At 36.8% G+C, this 21,627-nt stretch overlaps 1 protein-coding gene across 3 annotated transcripts; it reads left to right on the top strand.

The window, feature by feature from the left end:
- The first annotated feature begins 640 nt into the window (after positions 1–640).
- LOC126368416 (excitatory amino acid transporter 3) lies at positions 641–21,480 on the top strand. 3 transcript variants are annotated; one of them, XM_050012407.1, is made up of 10 exons: positions 641–947; positions 13,673–13,828; positions 14,737–15,073; positions 16,038–16,151; positions 17,403–17,611; positions 18,315–18,486; positions 18,817–19,011; positions 19,518–19,652; positions 20,139–20,244; positions 20,673–21,480. In XM_050012407.1, exons 2-10 carry the CDS (start codon positions 13,690–13,692, stop codon positions 20,793–20,795), a joined length of 1,530 nt encoding a protein of 509 aa, XP_049868364.1. In that variant the 5' UTR covers positions 641–947; positions 13,673–13,689; the 3' UTR covers positions 20,796–21,480. The 3 variants fall into 3 exon arrangements, with proteins under 3 accessions (XP_049868364.1, XP_049868363.1, XP_049868360.1); XM_050012406.1 differs by lacking the exon at positions 641–947 and adding an exon at positions 9,745–9,948; XM_050012403.1 differs by lacking the exon at positions 641–947 and having other exon boundaries at positions 13,633–13,828.
- The last annotated feature ends 147 nt before the right edge of the window (positions 21,481–21,627 follow it).

Here is a 21,627-nt window from a genome sequence, read left to right on the forward strand (position 1 = left end):
TATTAGCAGATAAGCCACCTTTGACCTTTATAAAAAAAAAAAAAACATTATAATACCTATGTAATAATGAAATGAAAAATACATTTATTAACAAAGCAAAACATAAGGCATATTGAGTAAATATAGAAAACTAACTATAATAAATAAAGATGTGTAGCTATTGCAGTTTCTTGTCATTTCTTCTCCTCAGCCATACATCTTTACAAAAAGACGTAGGTACTTAGATACAAACTAATGTAAAATTGGCCTTCAACAAATTTATCCATGATAATTACTTTGATAGAAATATGTACATACAATGATTTTAATTTTGATAATAAAGTTATGACCATACTTTTTAATTACATAAATGTATAATAGTATACCTACTTATATTAGTATTAGATTGTAGACCATTTCCTATGAGCTACGCTATTTTGGCTCCCTATGTATTTTTTCCACTATCGCAGGTACCTACTTATTTTTATGGTTGTCAACAAATAATGTAATGCAACAAGGCCAGTATATACAACCCTGTATTTTTCCCGCTTACTACCGTCCAATAAAAAGTCCGTGATCCACAGATGCCATTGAAAAGTTCAATGTGCAACGGTGATGAAAATAGCCTTGACGAAGTGCATGCGCATACAGTTGCCAAATGTAGCCCGTGACAATCGTTTCGGTGCAATAAAAGAAAAATAAAATTAAAAAAAAATAATTGGCTTTATCAAATTATTTCCATTGCCGCTAAAAACTTGCACAAATATTCATATTTTACGAAAAAGTTACGCGTTCTTGGTAATATTCGAAATTCAATTTCAAACTGTTGGCGCGAAATACTTTTTTGACAGTATAAAAGTTATATTTTCTGATGTTCTATTTTTAATTTTACTAGATTTAAAAAACCTGATTTTTGTTCTCAACTTTGGCAGTTGTACAAAAAAGCATCAAAATTAAGCAGTTAAAAGGTAAGTACTTATTTTGTGTTATGAATCTTATGAATATTAAGGTTATGTGTTATTTTATCATGATTTAAATGTTCAAAGCTAGGTCAACCTATATCACCTGGAGTAGGTAAATAATGTTAACACTCCAATAGGGTTAACGGGGGCGTGAGTTGTGACTGTCATATTATACTTACGAACTTGCATTGAATTTATGTGCGTAGTACTTACTAAGTAATTGCCCTGAGTAGTACCAAGATTAGAGTGATATTATTATATCTCCCGCCTCTTTCGCTCTAGGTGGTGTACCTATTATCTCTATCCTGCTTTCATACATACATACATACATACATAAACTCACGCCCATGTTCCCCGAAGGGGTGGGCAGAGCCGCAAATAATTAGAAGACTATTTGCAGCCACTTTTGATACATAATCCCAAGGTGGATAATGATGAACCGTATGATGATAGGGGATCAGCCTATCGCCCATATAGATTCATCATTTTTGGTAGGACGCTTTCCCTCTGTCGGCTTTTACGACATGCACGGGAGGAGAGGCAGTAGAACACATTTTATGTTTTTTCTTTACTCCCAGTTCAGCAGAGGAGCCTGCTTTCATTCAATGCTTAATACATCATCATGAGCGGCGGCGGTAATCCACCACACAACCCTCATGATAGAAGTAGATTATAATATGTATGCGAAGACATACAAACATACATAAACTCATGCCTCCTAATTTCTAACGGGGTGGCCATAAAGGGACAATATTTACAAGTTATCTTTGAAACGAAGTCCAAAGATGCATAATGATGAATACTTGTAGTGTTATCACCCAAATGGGGTGTAAAGTTAAAAAGAGTCTAAAACGTTTTTTATTTATGAATTTTGTTATTGTTTTAAAAAAAGTTTATTTTGGTGCAACGGGCTAAAGCGGTTTCTCGAACTCAGATATTTAAAGTTTTATTTTTAATTAAATGAAAAGCTGTTTGGTTGCCAAAAATAATAAATAACTACGAGTAATGTGAACAGAATTGAAGAAAAAAACTTGTGGATTAATGTCAACCATTAATTCAAGTAGATAGGTAATTTATTTTTCTGAGTGGCACAAAAAGCTTTTAAATTGTTTGTAAACAATTTTTTTCACCGAGTCAACGGAGTTCATATCATCATCATCATCACCAGCCCATTAACGTCCCCATTGCTGGGGCACGGGCCTTCCCTATGGATGGATAGGGAGATCGGGCCTTAAACCACCACGCGGGCCCAATGCGGATTGGTGGTTATTAACGACTGCTAATGCAGCCGGGACCAACGGCTTAACGTGCCTTCCGAAGCACGGAGGAGCTCGAGATGAAAACATTTTTTTTTGTGGTCACCCATCCTATGACCGGCCTTTGCGAAAGTTGCTTAACTTCAACAATCGCAGACCGAGCGCGTTTACCGCTGCGCCACCGAGCTCCTCGACACATAACCACACACCGGACACTTATTACTACTAAACACCTCGTTTAACACAGACATTGCACATTGACTTTATCGTACACGCGCATGTGTGTGTGTGATGTCTGAAGCCATACGATTGAAGACTAAAGTAAGACCGAGGGGGGTGAGGTAAAAAACTAGCTTAGCCGCTGGTGGGGAGCGGAGAGTTGCCGTTCTATACGTAGTATTTGTCCTTATTCTATGACATCACATAAACTCTCTCATATATTATATTCATATTCATTTATTCTTTATAACAACTCCTCTAACCCTTCTAAAACCTTCCTCCTCCTCCTTCTTTCCTTCTTATAACTCTTCTAAATTGTAGGGACATAGCCAAAAGTAATGACAACAGAAGGTGACAGTAATATCTGCTGTTCTCTTTCTTTCGTGTGTGTTGGATAACTGAGATTAGTGATATTTTTGAATCTGAAAAATAGACTTGCCCATACAAAACACCGACCAAAGGAAAGGTACTTACAGGATCGTTGAATTTGGTTTCTTCTGACCCCGGGGTGCTCTGGAGACTGCTAGTGCACTTTCAGATTAAGTTTAAACAGCACAACTTGAATTAATATACTTTTATGTTATTTTAGAAATTTCTTGGATAGAAACGCGCGACGGCGCGGCGGTAGTCGAGTCAAGTCAACTTTATATTTCTTTTTTCGTGGCTTGGGGTGGCGGGAGTTTTTGGCGCGAACCAAAGGAGTTTTTGGAAGGGATACATGGTCGGTGTCCTAACAGTGTGGGTTGTAACTGTAAATTAAGGTTTAAAATCGACTTTATACCGATCAGCTCATCGCCCACATAGATACCTTCTTTTTTTGACGTGACTTATTGTAGATTTTCCGCAGATGGCATTAACTACTTGGCCGGAAACATACGTATACCTACTTATTCTATCATGTTGGAATAAACATTTACTTAACGTATTTTTTTTAGCGTGACTACATTGTGTATTTGCAGGCATTAATTACTAAGCTTACGTCGCTTTTCTGAATGCAGGCCGACCGAAATGTCGACCACGCCGGCGGGGTCGATATCAAGGTCGCCAAAATGATAAGCAGCTAAATGAGATCTATGTTTTTTGCTCTCATTTTTCGGATAGGAACTTATCACATTGGTCTTACAAAAAATCTGGGTGAAACGCGGGTGTCGGAGGGACTGGCTGGAGTACGCACTACAGGACCTCGATAAACGGAAAGAGGAAGGGGAGGCCTTTGCCCAGCAGTGGGATCTTGTAGGCTAGATTAGATTAGAAACGCGATGTACCTCGAGGAGCTTGGTGGCGCAGCGGTTAACGCGTTCGGTCTGCGATTGTTGAAGTAAAGCAACTTTCGCAAAGGCCGGTCATAGGATGGGTCAAATTCAAAATTCAAATTCAAAAATATCTTTATTCAGTAGGTAACATAGTTACACTTTGAATCGTCAATTTTACATAACGAACGTCTCATCCGCCTAAAACTACTGCAGCTTCTCACAACCTGTATAGCCGGGGAAAAGAAGCTGCAAGAAAAACCTCGGCACAGGGCCCTAGACGTTCTTTAAAAAAATAAAAATAAACATAAAACATAAAATATTGGTATACAATTGAGTAATTTAGCTGCCTAATATCAGTTCTCAGACAGTTAATCCCATGCATTCATATCTTCTAAATAATCACTAACTTTATAATAACCTTTTTTGTAAAGTTTTTGTTTAACTACTGTCTTAAAACAGTTGAAAGGCAAATTCTGAATGTCAATGGGAATCTTATTGTAAAAACGTATACATTGCCCCTTAAAAGATTTAGTAATCTTATGTAATCGACTGACTTGTAAAGCAAGTTTATTTTTATTCCTGGTATTAACAATGTGCCGATCGCTATTTTTTGCAAATAATCCTATATGTTTTTTTACATATATTAAGTTTTCAAAGATATATTGTGATGCCAAAGTTAAAATATTAATTTCTTTAAATTTATTTCTAAGTGACATCTTGGGTCCCAATTTGTAAATCGCCCGAATGGCTCGCTTTTGCAGAACAAAAATGCTGTTCATATCTGCAGCATGACCCCACAGCAAGATGCCGTACGACATTAGACTGTGGAAGTAGGCAAAATAAACTAATCGCGCGGTTTCTACATCGGTTATTAAACGAATTTTTTTGACCGCGAATGCTGCTGAGCTGAGCCTTTTGGACAACTTATCAATATGAGGACTCCATTGCAACTTAGCGTCCAAAGTAATTCCCAAAAATACAGCAGTATCCGTGAGGTCCAATTCCTTATTTTTTACAATAATAGAATCGAGGGGCCTACTAACATTCGATAACGTAAAATAAACATATTTTGTTTTATTTTCATTAAGTAGCAGGTTGTTTACAGTAAACCAATCCACTACCTCTGAAATGGCGTTGTTTACATCGTCAAAGGAATCTTGTCGTCTCTTTACTTTAAAAAGTAAGGAGGTATCATCTGCAAACAGCACCACCTCATGTTTTACAAGACTAGGTAGGTCGTTTATGTAAACTAGGAATAGAAATGGACCTAGAATTGAGCCCTGCGGGACGCCTATAGTGACGTTAGATCCACACGATCTGCAGCCATGCACATCAACCCTCTGAACGCGGCCACTAAGGTATGACTCCAAAAGAGCGATGGCATTATCAGTTATTCCATAGTGACGAAGTTTCGCGATCAAGATATCATGACAAACGCAATCGAAGGCTTTGGAAAGGTCGCAAAAGACACCAATAGCATCTTTGGACTCCTCCCAAGCCTGAAAAACATGATTTATTAACTCAACACCAGCATCGGTTGTTGAGCGACCCTTTGTGAAACCAAATTGTTTATTAGACATTAAATTGTTTAAATTGAAATGTTGAAGTAATTGCAGTAATAAAATTTTTTCAAATATTTTACTAAGCGTGGGTAGTATAGATATTGGTCTAAAATTAGTAGGGTCAGAAGTACTACCAGCTTTAAACAATGGAATGACTTTACTGTGCTTCATTAAATCTGGAAACACACCATTGTCTACACATTTATTAAATATACATGATAGATAGGGAGCTATGCAATCAATCACGGAGTTAATGACTTTAACAGAGAGACCATGAAGATCTGCAGTCTTTTTGATTTCTAAAGATTTAAAAGCTCTCGGGTGACCACAAAAAAAAGTTTTCATCTCGAGCTCCTCCGTGCTTCGGAAGGCACGTTAAGCCGTTGGTCCCGGCTGCATTAGCAGTCGTTAATAACCATCAATCCGCACTGGGCCCGCGTGATGGTTTAAGGCCCGATCTCCCTATCCATCCTTAGGGAAGGCCCGTGCCCCAGCAGTGGGGACGTTAATGGGCTGATGACGATGATGATGAGATGTACCTCTGCCTACCCTAATTGGTAAAATAGTAGATGTTTATGTTGTTTTCTAGTCCAACAGAGCAACAACAAACCAGAAACTTTAAAACATTACATTATTATTACACAATGTTGCCAATGGCGAAAGATCAACGATCTATTAATTCCCAATCTGATGCATTTCTTTTAATAGACATCAATTCAACATGTCAGTTCTCTTGGCAATTATTAATAGACTCACGTGATCTTTATTCGAGACAACTCAAGACAGAAATATGGAAAATTTTCAATAAGCTACCTATACATAAACAGCCTATATACGTCCCACCGCTGGGCACAGGCCTCCCCTCAATAGCTGGCTAATAGCTGGGACCAACAGCTTAACGTGTCCTCTGAAGCATGCAAACATATTACTTTTTCAGACTATCAGGTGATTCAAGCCTGAAAAGTCCTTACCAAACAAAGGACAGTCTCACAAAGTGATTTCGACCATGTCCCCATCGGGAATCGAACCTGGACCTCCAGATCGTGAGCCTGACGCTCTAACCACTAGACCACGGAGGCTGTTGAAAGGAAGCTGGTCTATATTACACTCATATTAGCTCACGCCCATATCCCAATTGACTACTACTGACAGTTGTAACAATAAAATACGAAACCATAAATTATTTTTATTGTAACAATAAAATATTTTTACAAAAATAAAAATAATTTATTTTCAGATAATAATGACGACAATAAAAAAAACTTAACAATAAATAAGTACAAAAATTGTTAAAATATAAAACTAAACACGAAATTACATAAATAATTAACAAAAATAATGCTATTTACTGCACTCGTCAAAAGCCCGCCCCTAGACTAATCCGGGCGCGAAGGTGCCCATTACACTAGCCGCATTTCCTCACTGTACAGCAATGGACAACCTTTGCGCCAAGAACAATCCGGCACGGCGGTCATCTCCACTCTCTCTTGACGTCCGATTTCCGCTATAAAAATGCGATTTTTTATCTGTGTATTACAAGACCCGAAACACGGACACGGCAAAATGTCACGTGACCAACCGTTTTCGCGCGAAATTTTAAATCAATGAAGGAAAATAATGTTATTTTTCTGTTATAAGGAAAAAGTTTTTCGAGAAAATAAAATATTTTTAGAGGTATAAATTAAGCGTTTGTGTTTTTAAAATACTTATCCGAAAATTGTCAAGTAACCAACTGAGGTAGTCAGAGGTACATTCATCGCTAGATAAACTTTGTACCCACATCTCACCGAGATTTCTGTTAGACCAACGTGATAGGTGAGCCGTATCGTGTTCTATGAGGAGCTCGGTGGCGCAGCGGTAAACGCGCACGGTCTGCGATTGTTGAAGTTAAGCAACTTTCGCAAAGGCCGGTCATAGGATGGGTGACCACAATAAAAAAAGTTTTTATCTCGAGCTCCTCCGTGCTTCGGAAGGCACGTTAAGCCGTTGGTCCCGGCTGCATTAGCAGTCGTTAATAACCACCAATTCGCACTGGGCCCGCGTGGTGGTTTAAGGCCCGTTCTCCCTATCCATCCATAGGGAAGGCCCGTGCCCCAGCAGTGGGGACGTTAATGGGCTGATGATGATGATGATCGTGTTCTATAATGGTCAGGCTAGGTGCAAATCCGAGTACCGGGGTCCAACTGTTGCTCCCCGTTTGAGGCTAGCCAGTGAAGCGCAGGATAATTTTTGACTATTTTTCCTGTTGCAAATACAGTGAGGGAGTGTATTTGCAACAGGAAAACTATTGACAAAACACTAATATACACATATAAAACCGGCTTAGCTTAAATAACTTAGGTGTAACGTTGTTTTGGTTTTTGTTATGTTCTGTTTAGGGTCGCGTGCGTTTGAGGAGCTCGGTGGCGCAGCGGTAAACGTGCTCGGTCTGCGATTGTTGAAGTAAAGCAACTTTCGCAGAGGCCGGTCATAGGATGGGTGACCACAAAATAAAAAAAGTTTTCATCTCGAGCTCCTCCGTGCTTCGGAAGGCACGTTAAGCCGTTGGTCCCGGCTGCATTAGCAGTCAATCCAATCACCAATCCGCACTGGGCCTGCGTGGTGGTTTAAGGCCCGATCTCCCTATAAATACCATAGAGATGGCCCGTGCCCCAGCAGTGGGGACATTAATGGGCTGATGATGATGAGGGTCGCGCGCAATAGGTCCAATTCGGTCCAATTTTCAAATGGTCAATCAATCAATCAATAATACTTTATTGCACAACGACATATATAAAGGACATAAACATACGAATGAAAACATAAGCACAATGGTCGGCCTTATTGCTAAACAGCAATTCTGTCAGGCAACCTGAACTGGTCCAATTATCGGATTCGAAATTTGTCCCGCATCAACCCGTTGAATTTATACGACTCGGCCAATAGCATCACCAAAATAAGCAACAGCTTCAAACTTGTAAAAAAAAGTCAGGCAACTTAGACGGTAACACACTTACGCAACAGATTAGCAACATTCTCCGACTCGAAGTCAACAGCCCACCAAAATTACACTGGACCACAGAGGCCGTTGCTAGGGAGGTGATGGTATATTATTTTACTCTAATATATCTACTAAGTAGTTCTGTATTGCCCTTTATGCGGAGCGATTAGCATGCGAAATGTTTTTTTTTCACATATATACAGGATGTTAGTGACATCGTAACGAAAACTTTGAGGGATGATTCAGGCCATGATTCTGAGTTGATATCAAGTGGAATTTTCCGTCGCAAAAGTATGGAACGGAAAATAATTTAAGAAAAAAAAAACACTAAGAGGAAAATCCTTTTGTTACCAACTCTGTATCATGGTCTGTATCATCCCTCTCAGTATTCGTTACGATGTCACTAACACCCTGTATATCTGTCTCCAAGTACTAAACTAATATGTGAACATTGCAGTCGTATTTACAAACATTTTCATAAATATGGAAATGGTAATCCGGTGGTGTAAGTGAACGAAAATAACATAATTGCTTCATACTTCGATTTAGTTTACTCCACGCCTCAGTAGCGGGTCCTGCTATTTAGCGTAAGACCATAGAATAAAGAGTATTACTACGTATTAGAACGGACACACTTTTTGCCTCAAAATAATTAGTATCATTGCCGAGCTACAGTAGACTGCTTTTCAGAAACGGATTTAGGCTATTTTCTAAGGATGAACTTAGAGTACTAACTGTTAAGGTTAAGTAGATAAGCAGGACTAACATGCAGAATGTGATAAAATTTTCGATCGATTCAATCAATTTTATCGAAATCCCTAACCTGCGTGGTACGTGATTTTGTTTATATTTTGACACAATTAATTCAAAATTCACTTATTTGGGTTCACATATTAATTCAAATTCAAATAATTTTATTTTCAGATCATAATAACGTCCATAGAAAAAATAAATAATAATAAGTAATAAATACAAAAATTGTTAAAAAATAAAAAGTACAAATACGTAAAAATTATAAACTAGAAATTAAAATTAAAAATCAAGATTAAAATTAACATCACAATCAAAAATAAAATTAAAATTAAAATCATAATCAAAATTAATATTAAATTAGATAGGAGAAATGAAAATAAAAATTATGAATAAAATCAAGAATTAATATGTATTTAAAGAAAAAGAAAAATATTAATTCTTCATTTAAAATATCAGCACCAATCGACCAAACGACATAATTATATCGATAAAATGACCGTGACAAAATTTTATCACGTTGTACATGTAACCCCTGTAGGTAACGTCCTATCTAAAGTCAAAGAATAAAGAATACATCCGCATCGTAGGGTTGACAAGTTACTTTTACCTCACCCCCCGCTGGGTCTCATTTATAAATGGCGCACGAGGACTATCCGTCTCGCTTGCACTTACGCGTTAGGCAACAACACGAATGAGATTTTTATATCGAGTGTCCGGGCTGTGGACCTTGTTTACCTACAGTCTAATAAAATACCGGTTCTGTGTCGGGTTTGCTTGAAAAGATAGTTGTTAATACTTACAAAACCTTGGACAGAAGTAGTCAATTAAATTACCAAACTGCGTGCTCCGTGTGTTAAAAAAATCTTTAAATCCTATTCTCGTGGTTCCGGTCAAACAATAAATACGATCCCAAGAAAATCTACAACAGAATCACGTCAAAAAATTATCACTTTTTTAACGCCGTCTGTTTCACACCACTTAAATGTAAGTAATGAATACCTACTATTTACTATAAGTACAGGTTGTTTATGTATACAAAAACAGCACAGGCCTAAACCAATGATTGTCGAATTTGTTTTCGATTTCATGTTTGGATTATAAATGATTATCACGTGCTCAGCTGTAAAGAAAAACGTCGTGAGGAAACCCACATTCCCGAAAAATGCATTTTCGGAGGTATGTGACCTAACCTGTATTGGGCTGGTTTTCAATTCGCGGGTTGGAAGGTCAGACAGGTAGTCACTTCTGCAATTTTTAATACCTAATACATGTTTATACTCATATTTGCAAAAGGAAATCCATTGCCAAAAATATAAGCATACAAAGTATTTGAATACATTACTGAGGGTAAGCCGGTTCTACACATCACGATCGTCAACAGATTATTATAAAAGTAAAAAATAGTGCATCTAGAGTAGTGAAAAAATTGTGTAAAAAATACTCCTATACGTAGCATAGCTCGGACACTTCATAGGTACATAATTCTCATTCCTCCCGTCCGCGAATAGAATCATAAAAAATAGTAATAATTTTATTTAAATAAATATAATTACATTTTTTCTAATTTACATTTTTTTATTTATTTATTTCGAGCTCATTAACGGCTTACGACTTAAATAATAATAATTTTATTTAAATGTAATTTTATTTTTTGTAGAATTTTTTTATTGACTATGTTTTTATTTATTCATTTTGAACTCATTAACGGCTTACGGTTTATAAAGAGAGCCCCCATCGGTAAATCAGGCGGGATTCTCTTAAAATGCATTCATAATACTATCATATAATCACATCATAATCCTTTTTGCATAACGTTATTTAGCATAATAGTACTTTCCCATAATAACATCCAGGAATACTGGTTTGTTAGGTATAACTTATTTTTGGACTAATATTTGTTGGTATAAATTTGATTCGCATATAAATAGGTATCCATAATTCTTTTTTAGAATAATAGTGTTTTGTCATAATTTTTACAAGGTATAACAGTAGGTTAGGGTGCGGCGAGGGTGGCCCTTGGGCCACCCCTACGCCGCCAGCGTGTTTATCTTACACACGAAAAGTATATTGAATGATGACCAACAGCATGAAATAGTGTCAAAAAATAAAAAAAGTCACAATCATGAATCAAATGCAGCCAAGAAAAAGTAAGTTTCGAAAATGTTCAAAGTTGTGCCAAAACTTTTCTTATTCGGAGTATAGTTTTTATGCTTATAATAATTATGCTTATATTTCATTAATGTCACTAATAATTAAGCTTATAATAGTTATGAGTTTCAAAATTATGCTCAAAAAGTTATGACAAATTAATACTATGCGTAACTAATAATAGGACAAGTAACAGTATGCCATGGTAAATTATTACATAAAATTTTATGAGTAAAAATAGAGAATCAAATAAGGCTCACTCCGAGTTCGTATTGGTGCGGGGGGGGGGGGGGGGGGAAGAGTGACCTTTTTATACATAGTATTAATTTTTATTTTATGCTTGCGGATGGAACAAGAAACATTACCAATCCTATGTTATAATAACACAACGAATGTCTTTGTTTATTTATCACTTAAAACTGTTTTAACTTCATATTAATTTCTCGCTTTAACGATGCGAGAAACGAATCTTATAGGTTTTCAATCGAACATTCGTCTTCTACCTTCGCGGCATGGGAAACGCGCCGCGTGCCGTTGCGCAAATTACGTATATACCGAGGGCTTCGGCCCATAGACGCAGCGAAATAGTACGGCTATTGGTCGAAGCCCTGATAATATATCGCGACGCGCGCGGTGCGGTATAGTCATGCCGCGGGGGCTGGTGTACGTTATGTCTGTATGATCGATAGCGGACTTGTAAAGGTTGATGGTACACATGTAACTACAGATACGTCATTGGAGTCTGATGATGAAAACAAATAGGAAGTCAACACGTCGTCTTCGTCACATGTTTGGAGCCAATCCAAGTCATACGCCGCGCGCAGTGCATTCATCTTTGACATTCTACTTCCTACTTATTTACCATCGGCGATTCATTCTCTAGACTCATAACAGATGAACGGTCTCTGTCAACGTATATGATTTATTTAACTGATATAAAATGCTACCCGAAAATCTGGAGGAAAATTGTAGACGGGATTTGCCTTTGGGCATAGATTAAGGAATAAGTACTGCATATAGATCGGCAACTCTCCGCTCCCCACCAGCGGCTGAGCTAAGTTTACCTCACCCCCTCGGTTTTACTTTAGGTAGTCTTCATTCGTATGGGCGTTAGTCGTTACAGACGTTCAAAATTCTAGATTAAGTAAATTTAATTTTCATCTTTTTTGGGGTTATTTATACGTTTTTACAATACAATACAAGATAATATTTTGAATATGTCAGAAAATAAATTTAAAGCTCATTATTGTAAGATTAATGCTTACCTAAATGATAAAAAATGTCTTGTGTTAATTGTGTATACCCTCATTGATTTAAAAGATGTGTTGCTGTTGCAATTTCTTGTCATTTCTTCTCCTCAGCCATAACACCTTGCGAAATGACGTAAATTTAAAAACGTTACATTGACCTTCAACAAGTTTATCCATGATAATTACGTTGAATAAATGATTCTGATTTCTGATCTATGTGGTTGTATCGTCAATGAGTTTCAAATATTTTGTACATTTATATCTACTTATAGATTAATGTCATATTATACATACTTTTACTTATGTCAGAAATATCTAGTGAATTTTGGCTGAGTCACAAATTTTAAACGAATTTTTGGTACTTGTCTGAGAAGGTAACAAATGTCAAATGGCTACAATATTGCTATTTAGGTAAATTGCTTCAACGTGGCATTTTAAAGTCCTGACTGATCACATACAGAGCTAAACTACCTACCGGGTATCAGAATGCAAAAGTAACAAGATTATAACCAGCAAAGTTATACGTAGGTATAGAAACGTCTTCCCATCTATGCATTGCGCATGCCCGGTATCCCTGTTTACATTCCGTCCCTTATTGTCCAAAATATCAAGAATTAAAAAAAAAGAAATTCTTCATGACACACTCATGATAAATTTGAAATATTGTTTTATAATCCTATAATAACAAAGCTGTCAATTAAATTAAGTATTTATAGAAACAGGCCGATCGATACCTGCGCGCGCATACAACATGGCTTCTTTCCGCAGTTGAAATCTCATTCATAATTCCTTCAACCATTTAACGTCCATCGCTTCCGCAAGTCGCTGTATACGCATTACTAATTCAGTAAAAATACCGATGGATTGTGGTTGTGATACGTCCTTTAAAATCTGTAGTGAAATCACTGCTAGCTTTAGAATATTGAAAGTTTCGTTCAGTCGGTCCAAGTGCACCGATGAGTTGTGTAAAGACAATAATTGCGCAATAAATGAAGAAAGCATTCAAGAATAAATCAAACAATTGAAAACATAAATACTAAATCCAATAACTGCAAATCCTGAGACTGATTCCGGAACGTTCCAGAAATATACTATAAATAATAACCAAAATGACTGATTACTAAAACAATACAACCAACTAAACCCAAATCACTGCCAAAACAACCAAAACCAAACCAAACTTTACTCAAAAAAAACAAAAGACAACCAAATTCAAACTCTACTCAGTAGGAAACAAAAGTAGCCAGATCAAAGAGATCTGGTGGTGAATAGAACTTCCCTTGTAATGGAGAAGACTGAACGGTTTTCAGAATACTTGTTTGCGAAGATGGGCCCTGCGGATCGAGGGCCGAAGACCACGGAAGACCGGTCGGCTCCTAAAGAGAAGACTGGGTGGCGGAAATGTCTGGCGGAAAACGTGATGCTGCTAGCAATCCTCGTCGGCGTACTTGTCGGGGTTGCTTTAGGTGAGTTACTACATATTTTATCAAGATTCTAACCACATAACATAAGTTCTCTATAAAATCCCAACGAATAGTCCATCCCAAGACGAACTAAGTATCCACACCTCATCGAGCTTTCTATTAGACCAACGTGATAGGTTAGTCATATCGCCGTCTGTAATGGTCGAGCCGTTTGTGTTAGTGAAAACTGCACTTAAAATAATAACTTAATGGTGCACCATTGTATTTAGCCCATTGTATTTTATCAATAACATAATAAGCTTTCATGATTCTATTTGCACCATCGGTAGTACTCTTTACATCTGATGCTTTAGTTTTCTGCCCAGTACAGGGATCTAAAAATCTGCATAGTATATTCGTGCATAGAGATTTAATTATTTTGCCCCCATTTCCAGAAAGTACTACATTTTATGACCCTACTCTGTTCTTATCAATAAGATAAATCATGAGAAGTACCTAGTAGATGTAGTTTAAGATTAAGACAGAGATTTTAATTTGGAGGATATCATTCATGCTTGCATGCACGTGCATGGTTAGCATTCATGTTTTGTGTTCAGGAATGTAAGACATAATTTATAGGTTGTTATATTTAAAAGCACAATTTGGACAGCTTAAATGCTTCCGTGCCATAAAAAAGTTATGTAAAATTCTAATAAAGTCTTATGTAACCGTTTTGCGTGATTCAAGTACATTCATGTTGCGTTGATTCATAATTCATTGATTTTGTTACATATTTACGACTATTCCATGCCTTTCCATGTTAAAACTCCAAGGACACGACCAAAATACGAGTCTTTGATTGCTTTTACGATACGATATTGATTTAGTTAAACTATGACGTCAATAAGAAATTGTATTACGTAAAAATGAAACTATTCATTATTATAATATGAGATAATCATTTGTTTCAGGTCTGTCCCTCCGTCCTCTTCATCTTACCTCAGAGATGTTGATGCTTTTAAGTTATCCTGGTGAACTGTTCATGAGAGTCCTTAAACTTATGATTCTACCCCTGATCATCGCTAGCTTGATTGCTAGTTCTGCAAGTCTTAATGCCAAGATGAGCGGAAAGATTGCAGTGAGAACGCTGGTTTACTTCGTCCTGACTTCAATGTTTAACGCCTTCCTTGGTATTGTCTTGGCCACTTTATTGCGGCCAGGAGAAGTCAAATTGCCTGATCATATCGTTCCTGAGGTGGAAATTAAAGGAGAACGGAGCGTTTTTCACAGTATTATGGACATCGGCCGGTAAGTTGTAGTTCTTCTTAAACTATCGTATGAGTTGTGAGATGGGTTACTAGCCACATCAACCCTGGTGTCAGGGTTATTAATGAGCCACCAAAGGCCGCTGACATGATTCATGTAACGACTACATACTTACATCAGTAAGCAGTAACCGGGACCAACGGCTTAACGTACCTTCCGAAGCACGGCTAACCTTACTTTCGGACAATAACATAATAAATAATAAACCAAATGTCTTAACCAAAGTAGGGATCGCAAAGTGATTTTTGTGATATGTCCCTACCGGGATTCGAACCCGGGACCTCCGGATCGTGAGCCCAATGCTCAGCCACTGGATCACAGAGGCCATTAAAAAGTTGTGGTTGGTAGTGCAACCATGGTGTTAGTGAGACAGGGCGCAAATTGATTGGGGTGTTGGGGTGTTGGATGATATAATCCAAGTATACACTTGCATCATATTTATTTTAAGACTTATAGTTACTAACAGGACTAAAGTTGTTTCGAGACTTGTGATTTTGCCAATCTTATTAGAGATTTGGACGGACATGAGTTTATTTATGAGTAGTAACAGAGAGTAGAAGATAAATTATTTAAAAGAGCAAATTTTAACGTAATGAATATTGATGGTCTATTAACTGAAGATGCACCATCAATCAATCCTGAAACAAATGTTTATAAGGCAATCAATTATAAACAGTGAAGTAACGAATGAAGACGAATGCTTGCGTTGACTGATCATTTTCTTTAGTCTCGGTAATCTTGTTATCATATGAAGAATACAGAACAAAATAAACACAAAACATCACAACATAAAATAAGCTCACAAGAATATCTCAATTGGGGTAGCCAGAAGTACATCCATCGCAAGATGAACTACGTACCCACATCTCACCGCGCTTTCTATTAGGGCAACGTCATAGGTGGTGAGCGGTATGTAAAATAAATATAATAATATTTTATGTTTCAGAAATATTTTCCCAGACAATATAGTTGAGGCAACATTCCAACAAACGTACACGGAATATGTTCCTTCGCCAGTCAGAAATGGTACAACGGTCATGGTTCCAGTCGTTTCTTATAGGTAAGAATTCTACCTGTATTTACCTTCTATTACAGTACCTGTTTCAGTCGTAGTTGCACGAAAGAATAAGGTCAATAAAAAGGGTATAAAAAGGGTAATTGACAGGCATAACATTTATGGAACACACGTTAATTTTAGACAGAAATTTAAAAAACCTTTCCAAAATGTTATATTGGCCAACTAGCGACCCGCCCCGGCTTCGCTCGGGTGCAATGCTGAGGAAAAAATGAAATTATTTACGACATCATAACAAACACTTCAAATAACAGTAGTTCTCCACTATTTAACGGATGTTATTATACATATAAACCTTCCTCTTGAATCACTCCATCTACTAAAAAAACCGCATCAAAATCCTTTGCGTAGTTTTAAAGATTTAAGCGTATACATGGGGATATAGGGACCGAAAATGCGACATCGTTTTATACTATGCAGTGATAACCCGACAGAATTAAGTTAACAGCACACGTCAAACGGTCATTTTAAAATGAACAGTTGTCAATCATCCGTCCCTTTCCTTTTCGGCATATAAGAAAATGACAGGTATACCTAACTTAAATTTAAATTAGGATATGTCAGGAGGAATCGGGGCCAATATATATACCACTAGGTTTTGCCCGCAACTTCGTCCGCGTGGCGTGTTATAAAAGAGAGATCTTTGTGTGTATGGGAGTGCATATCAAATTTCAAGCATCCAACTTATGCAGTTTAGATTTTTTCACTCCCATTTTTCAAAATACAGCCATAACTAAACTTTATATTTACTAAGGTATGCATGCATGCTAGATTGAAAACATCTATCTTACGCGGTTTCGATTTTTTCATACAAATGTTTTTTCCCGCTAACTCCCGTTTCCGTGGGAATTTTGCAATATCCTGTTGCAACTAAGCTTTAAGAACTAAGGTACCTGCATGCCAAATTTCAAGCGTCTAACTTAAACGGTTTAGATTTTTCATACAAAAGGATTTTCCCGCTAATTCCCGTTCCCGTGGGAATTCCGGGAATTCGTTTCTTAGTGCACCTCTACGGTACCTAAGCTACGTCCCTTCCAAATTTCAAGTGCCTACGTTTAGCCGTTTAGGCTGTGCGTTGATATGTCAGTCAGTTTCTCCTTTTATATATTTAGATTATGAATGTTATTAAACACTTTCACAGCATACCAAATCGTATTCGTACATGCTTTTTTAATTGCGTCTTGTCATATGACACATATCACAATAAATTCACACTATGGGTTTCTTTGATTCCAGATCAGGCACTAACACCATTGGCCTTGTTTTCTTCTGCCTCGTGTTCGGCAGCATCCTGGGCTCCATAGGTCCGAAAGGCCAAGTGGTCATTGACTTCTTCCAAGCTATCTTCGAGGTGATCATGAAGATGGTGTCAGGGGTTATGTGGTGCACTCCGTTGGGTGTCACCAGCGTTGTGGCTGGGAAGATTCTTGCTCTTGATGACGTCGGTGAGAATTACAAAGTACTAGCTTGTAGGCTCTGTAGTATAAAATAAATACAGAAATGTAGCTTCGGCCAAGTAGTTAATACTATCTGAGGCAAATAAAGAGATAAATAAACAAAGAAAGAAAGAGAGAGGGAGAGAGAGTGTAGATTTTAATTTTTCGTAAAAGAGTTCATGAGTCATTTTAGACTGTGACGTCTTACGAAATATGACTTAACTGTATACGTGACTTTACACCAGGTTTTTCACTGGGCATCATTATTCTTCTTTTTCTATCGTATGGGCTGTGAGGTGGAGTACCAACCTCATGAACCCTGATGTGAGGGTTACTATTGAGCCGCCAAAGGCCCCTGACATGGCTCATGTAACGACTACTTACTTACATCAGTAAGTAGTAACCGGGACCAACGGCTTAACGTGTGTTCCGAATCACGAAGAAAACCCTGATAATAGATAGATAGTATATTGCCTTTTATTACATCATTATTGTTACTTTATGAGTTTGTTAACTTGCATCATAGGCTCGCCCTCTGTTACATGGGTCTTAAACATACCTGGTGAGGAGTGGATGTACTCGTATATGCGTGATGCTATATTATATTATGTTACTATTGTTACCACCAGACACTTTTTATTCAAAGTCGCGCACTATGTACAAAAAATTGTGGTAATAACAATTGAGTGATTTATTAATATTTATTTTGCAGGACAAGTGCTTTCTCAACTCGGCTGGTTCATAGCAACCGTCGCTATTGGAGTCTACTTCTACCAACTGATTGTCATGCAGTTCATCTACTTCGTCTTCTTGAGGAAAAACCCTTACAAATTCTATTGGAAACTCTCCAATGCTATGATGACTGCTTTCGCTACTGCTTCAACGTAAGTTTTAATAAATTATTTGTCAACTTTTTATTTTATGCTTTCTGCCAAAATAAAGAACCACTAACACAAGCATGATTCTTAATTATATTCCATCACAATATTATACATTACCACACATACACACATTACATTATTATTATTATTGTACCTATAAACTAATGTAAACTTGCGACAAAGTCAATATAAGATCTAGGTGAAATGTTATAGTCGCTTTGAGATATATTTTTTAATGTAGTTAGTCATATTTCTTAGACAATCTGAGAGCAACCCGTATCTACACCGGGATGAATGTTATTTTTTAATGAATATGAATATTTTTACTTCCAGAGCTGCAGCTCTTCCAGTGACATTCAAGACCATGGAAGGTCCTCTACGAGTGGACCCTCGCATCACTCGCTTCGTCCTTCCCATCGGTTGCAATATCAACATGGATGGAACAGCGTTATTCTTGGCTATTGCTAGCGTCTTCATCTGTCAGATGAACAACATGTGCTTAGGGCTTGTCCAGTTGGCTACCATATTGTGAGTTTTATTAAGTTTTATGATATATAATAGGTATATTATTTTCTTTTAAATTCACAAAAGGCTGCTTAACTTTTTTTAAAGTTTGAGATCTATATACCTATAAAAAGAAAAATGCCTTCGTAAGTATTGTTTCTATTGACTATGCCACTGACGGATTGACGGCCGCATTAATAAACTGTTACCTATAGAGTCGTAAGACCGAATGTCCTTTTAAAATCCGAACCTCATTTTTTAACTAAGTATTTATTTGCGAGGACAAAGTACATAGCTTAATTTCATTCAAATCGTCATGTTTCATTGTTGCGTAGATAACTCTTTATAGGTCTCAGACGTGCAATAAAAAGATTTTATCAGAGTCTGAGAAACATATCAGTTCTGCATAAACTCTATAGACCAGTACGGGAACAGCAAAGTCCATAGCAGCAGAATAATTGCGGGGATGAATTGAAGCTGATATTTTATAATTAATACTAAATAATATTTACAAAAACATCTTCTTTCAGTCTAGCGTGCACAGCGGCTTCCGTGTCTTCAGCGTCGGTGCCTTCAGCGGCTCTAGTGCTGCTTCTGGTCGTGCTGTCTGCAGTAGATGCGCCCACGCATGATGTGTCATTATTGTTCGCTGTTGATTGGCTGGTGTGAGTTTTACTCTTATCTAAATACCTACACAAAATAATTCCACGTGATATACATATACACTAGCCCTTCAGTCATTATTCATTGTAGATCTGCATCGACTGGTATTTTACTATTTGGCCTGATTACCTACTTATTTGTTTTATAGCCTATCAATGCTAGATTGGATAAAACGTATTTACAACACACACATACATGTTAAGCTGCCAATCATCCTAAAGTTTATGGAACATGATTGCTTTAGTAAAAGTCTAAGGAATTATATCTCTGACATGATCTGCTGAGCTGATGGGCGTGTAACCTTTCATTTATCTTAATACTTATCTAAGGATTCCAATTACAATTGGCACTGCAAGTTGTTTCAGCTTGTGCCTCGTGGGTTGACTGTCTGTATTAGTTTGTATGATACTATCTTCCCATTGTCACTGTTAATCTGTTTTAATTTTGTGTATATAATTTTATTATCATTACTATCATTTTCTTCCCAGAGATCGAATCAGGACTACGAATAACATGCTTGGTGACTGCTACGCTGCAGCGGTTGTCGAACACCTCTCCAAGAATGAGCTGATGGCTTGTGATGCTGCTTCTATGGTAAGTCGCTATTTATTTAAAACATGATTATTTACTTCTTTGAATTGTCCATTATACATCAAGAATGATACAACATTCGTAGCAGCTGAGTATAGATACTTAGCTAGCTTAATACAGATATTAAGCCAATCAGCTGCAGGATAGTTGTTATCTCCATTAGATGAGAACAAAACATGGTTGCTCTTATGCAATTTATAGACATCTCTGCCAAATTGTATTTATAATAAATTGATGACTTCTTTAAAATCTTTTATCTTCTCTTCAATCTTTTTTTATCTTCTTTTATTAATTAAATACTTCAATTTCGAACAATTGGCATATCTTTTTAACACGTTTCTTAATAAATTCTCTTTACGAGTGTATTTGGTTGCAAAATTCTCGAATTGTTGAATTGAAAAACATTTTAGATCGTGTCTTTGTAATTTTAGGAGTCAACAGTATCAGTACCTACCGCCCCTACTCCTCATACTGAAGAAGCAGCAGTCACTCCAGGGAAAAAGTCTATTATTTCCGAACAAATCGCTATAGATATGCATTTACAAACTATTTAAGCAAGTTTTTCTTGTTGGTATATTACTCGCACGTGCAGAAAGCTAATGGCATATATTATTAGGAATGAGATTGGGAACTTTATAGCAATGGCTAGATTTTGACTCAGGTATACACTCAGGTATAAGCTAATAGGTTTCATCATTCATAGGAACATCAGTAAGTATTAGTAAGTGCTTTGGAAAAGATACTGTACGGTTGTCTGTCTGAGTCGAATACGTTTCTATAGATTTTCCAGTCTGATGAATCGATTATAGTGAGACATAGGCCTTGTTAGAGAATTCAGGTAATCAATGATAATAATAGAATGTAGTCATCGTTAGAGTTTGTGTTTGATTGATATTGGGGGATCTAATAAGGTTTTCAGGTTGCCAAGCTAATACCTACCTATAATTTATTCTCACCAAACAGTTGTTGAAGTTTTTGATATTAATGTTGTTTTTTTGTTTATTGTCTCTGGTAAATACTACATTTTGACAAATGTATTACGGGTTCGTAAAGTTATTAAATCTGTCTGCAATTTTCACTATGTGTCTCAAATTTGTAGACATTTTTGTGATCCATTGAATTAACATGTCATGTTGGCACTGATATTTGTTAGGGCTACAATTTCTACGATCCGTTTACCAGACAATTTTTTATTGTCAATTTGTATTGTAATGACTAATCAACGTTTATAAAACTAAACATTATTGGGGTAATTATTGCCTTTAAAATAATCATAAATTACTAAATAATTACAGTATTCATGATACTTATATCAATAATTTCTAAATTAATGTAAGCAATATCAATATTGTTCAGAATTTTACAGAAATAAGATCTGCACTGATA

The sequence above is a fragment of the Pectinophora gossypiella genome, chromosome 7 (assembly GCF_024362695.1).
Source record: "Pectinophora gossypiella chromosome 7, ilPecGoss1.1, whole genome shotgun sequence".
Classification (NCBI taxonomy): domain Eukaryota; kingdom Metazoa; phylum Arthropoda; class Insecta; order Lepidoptera; family Gelechiidae; genus Pectinophora; species Pectinophora gossypiella.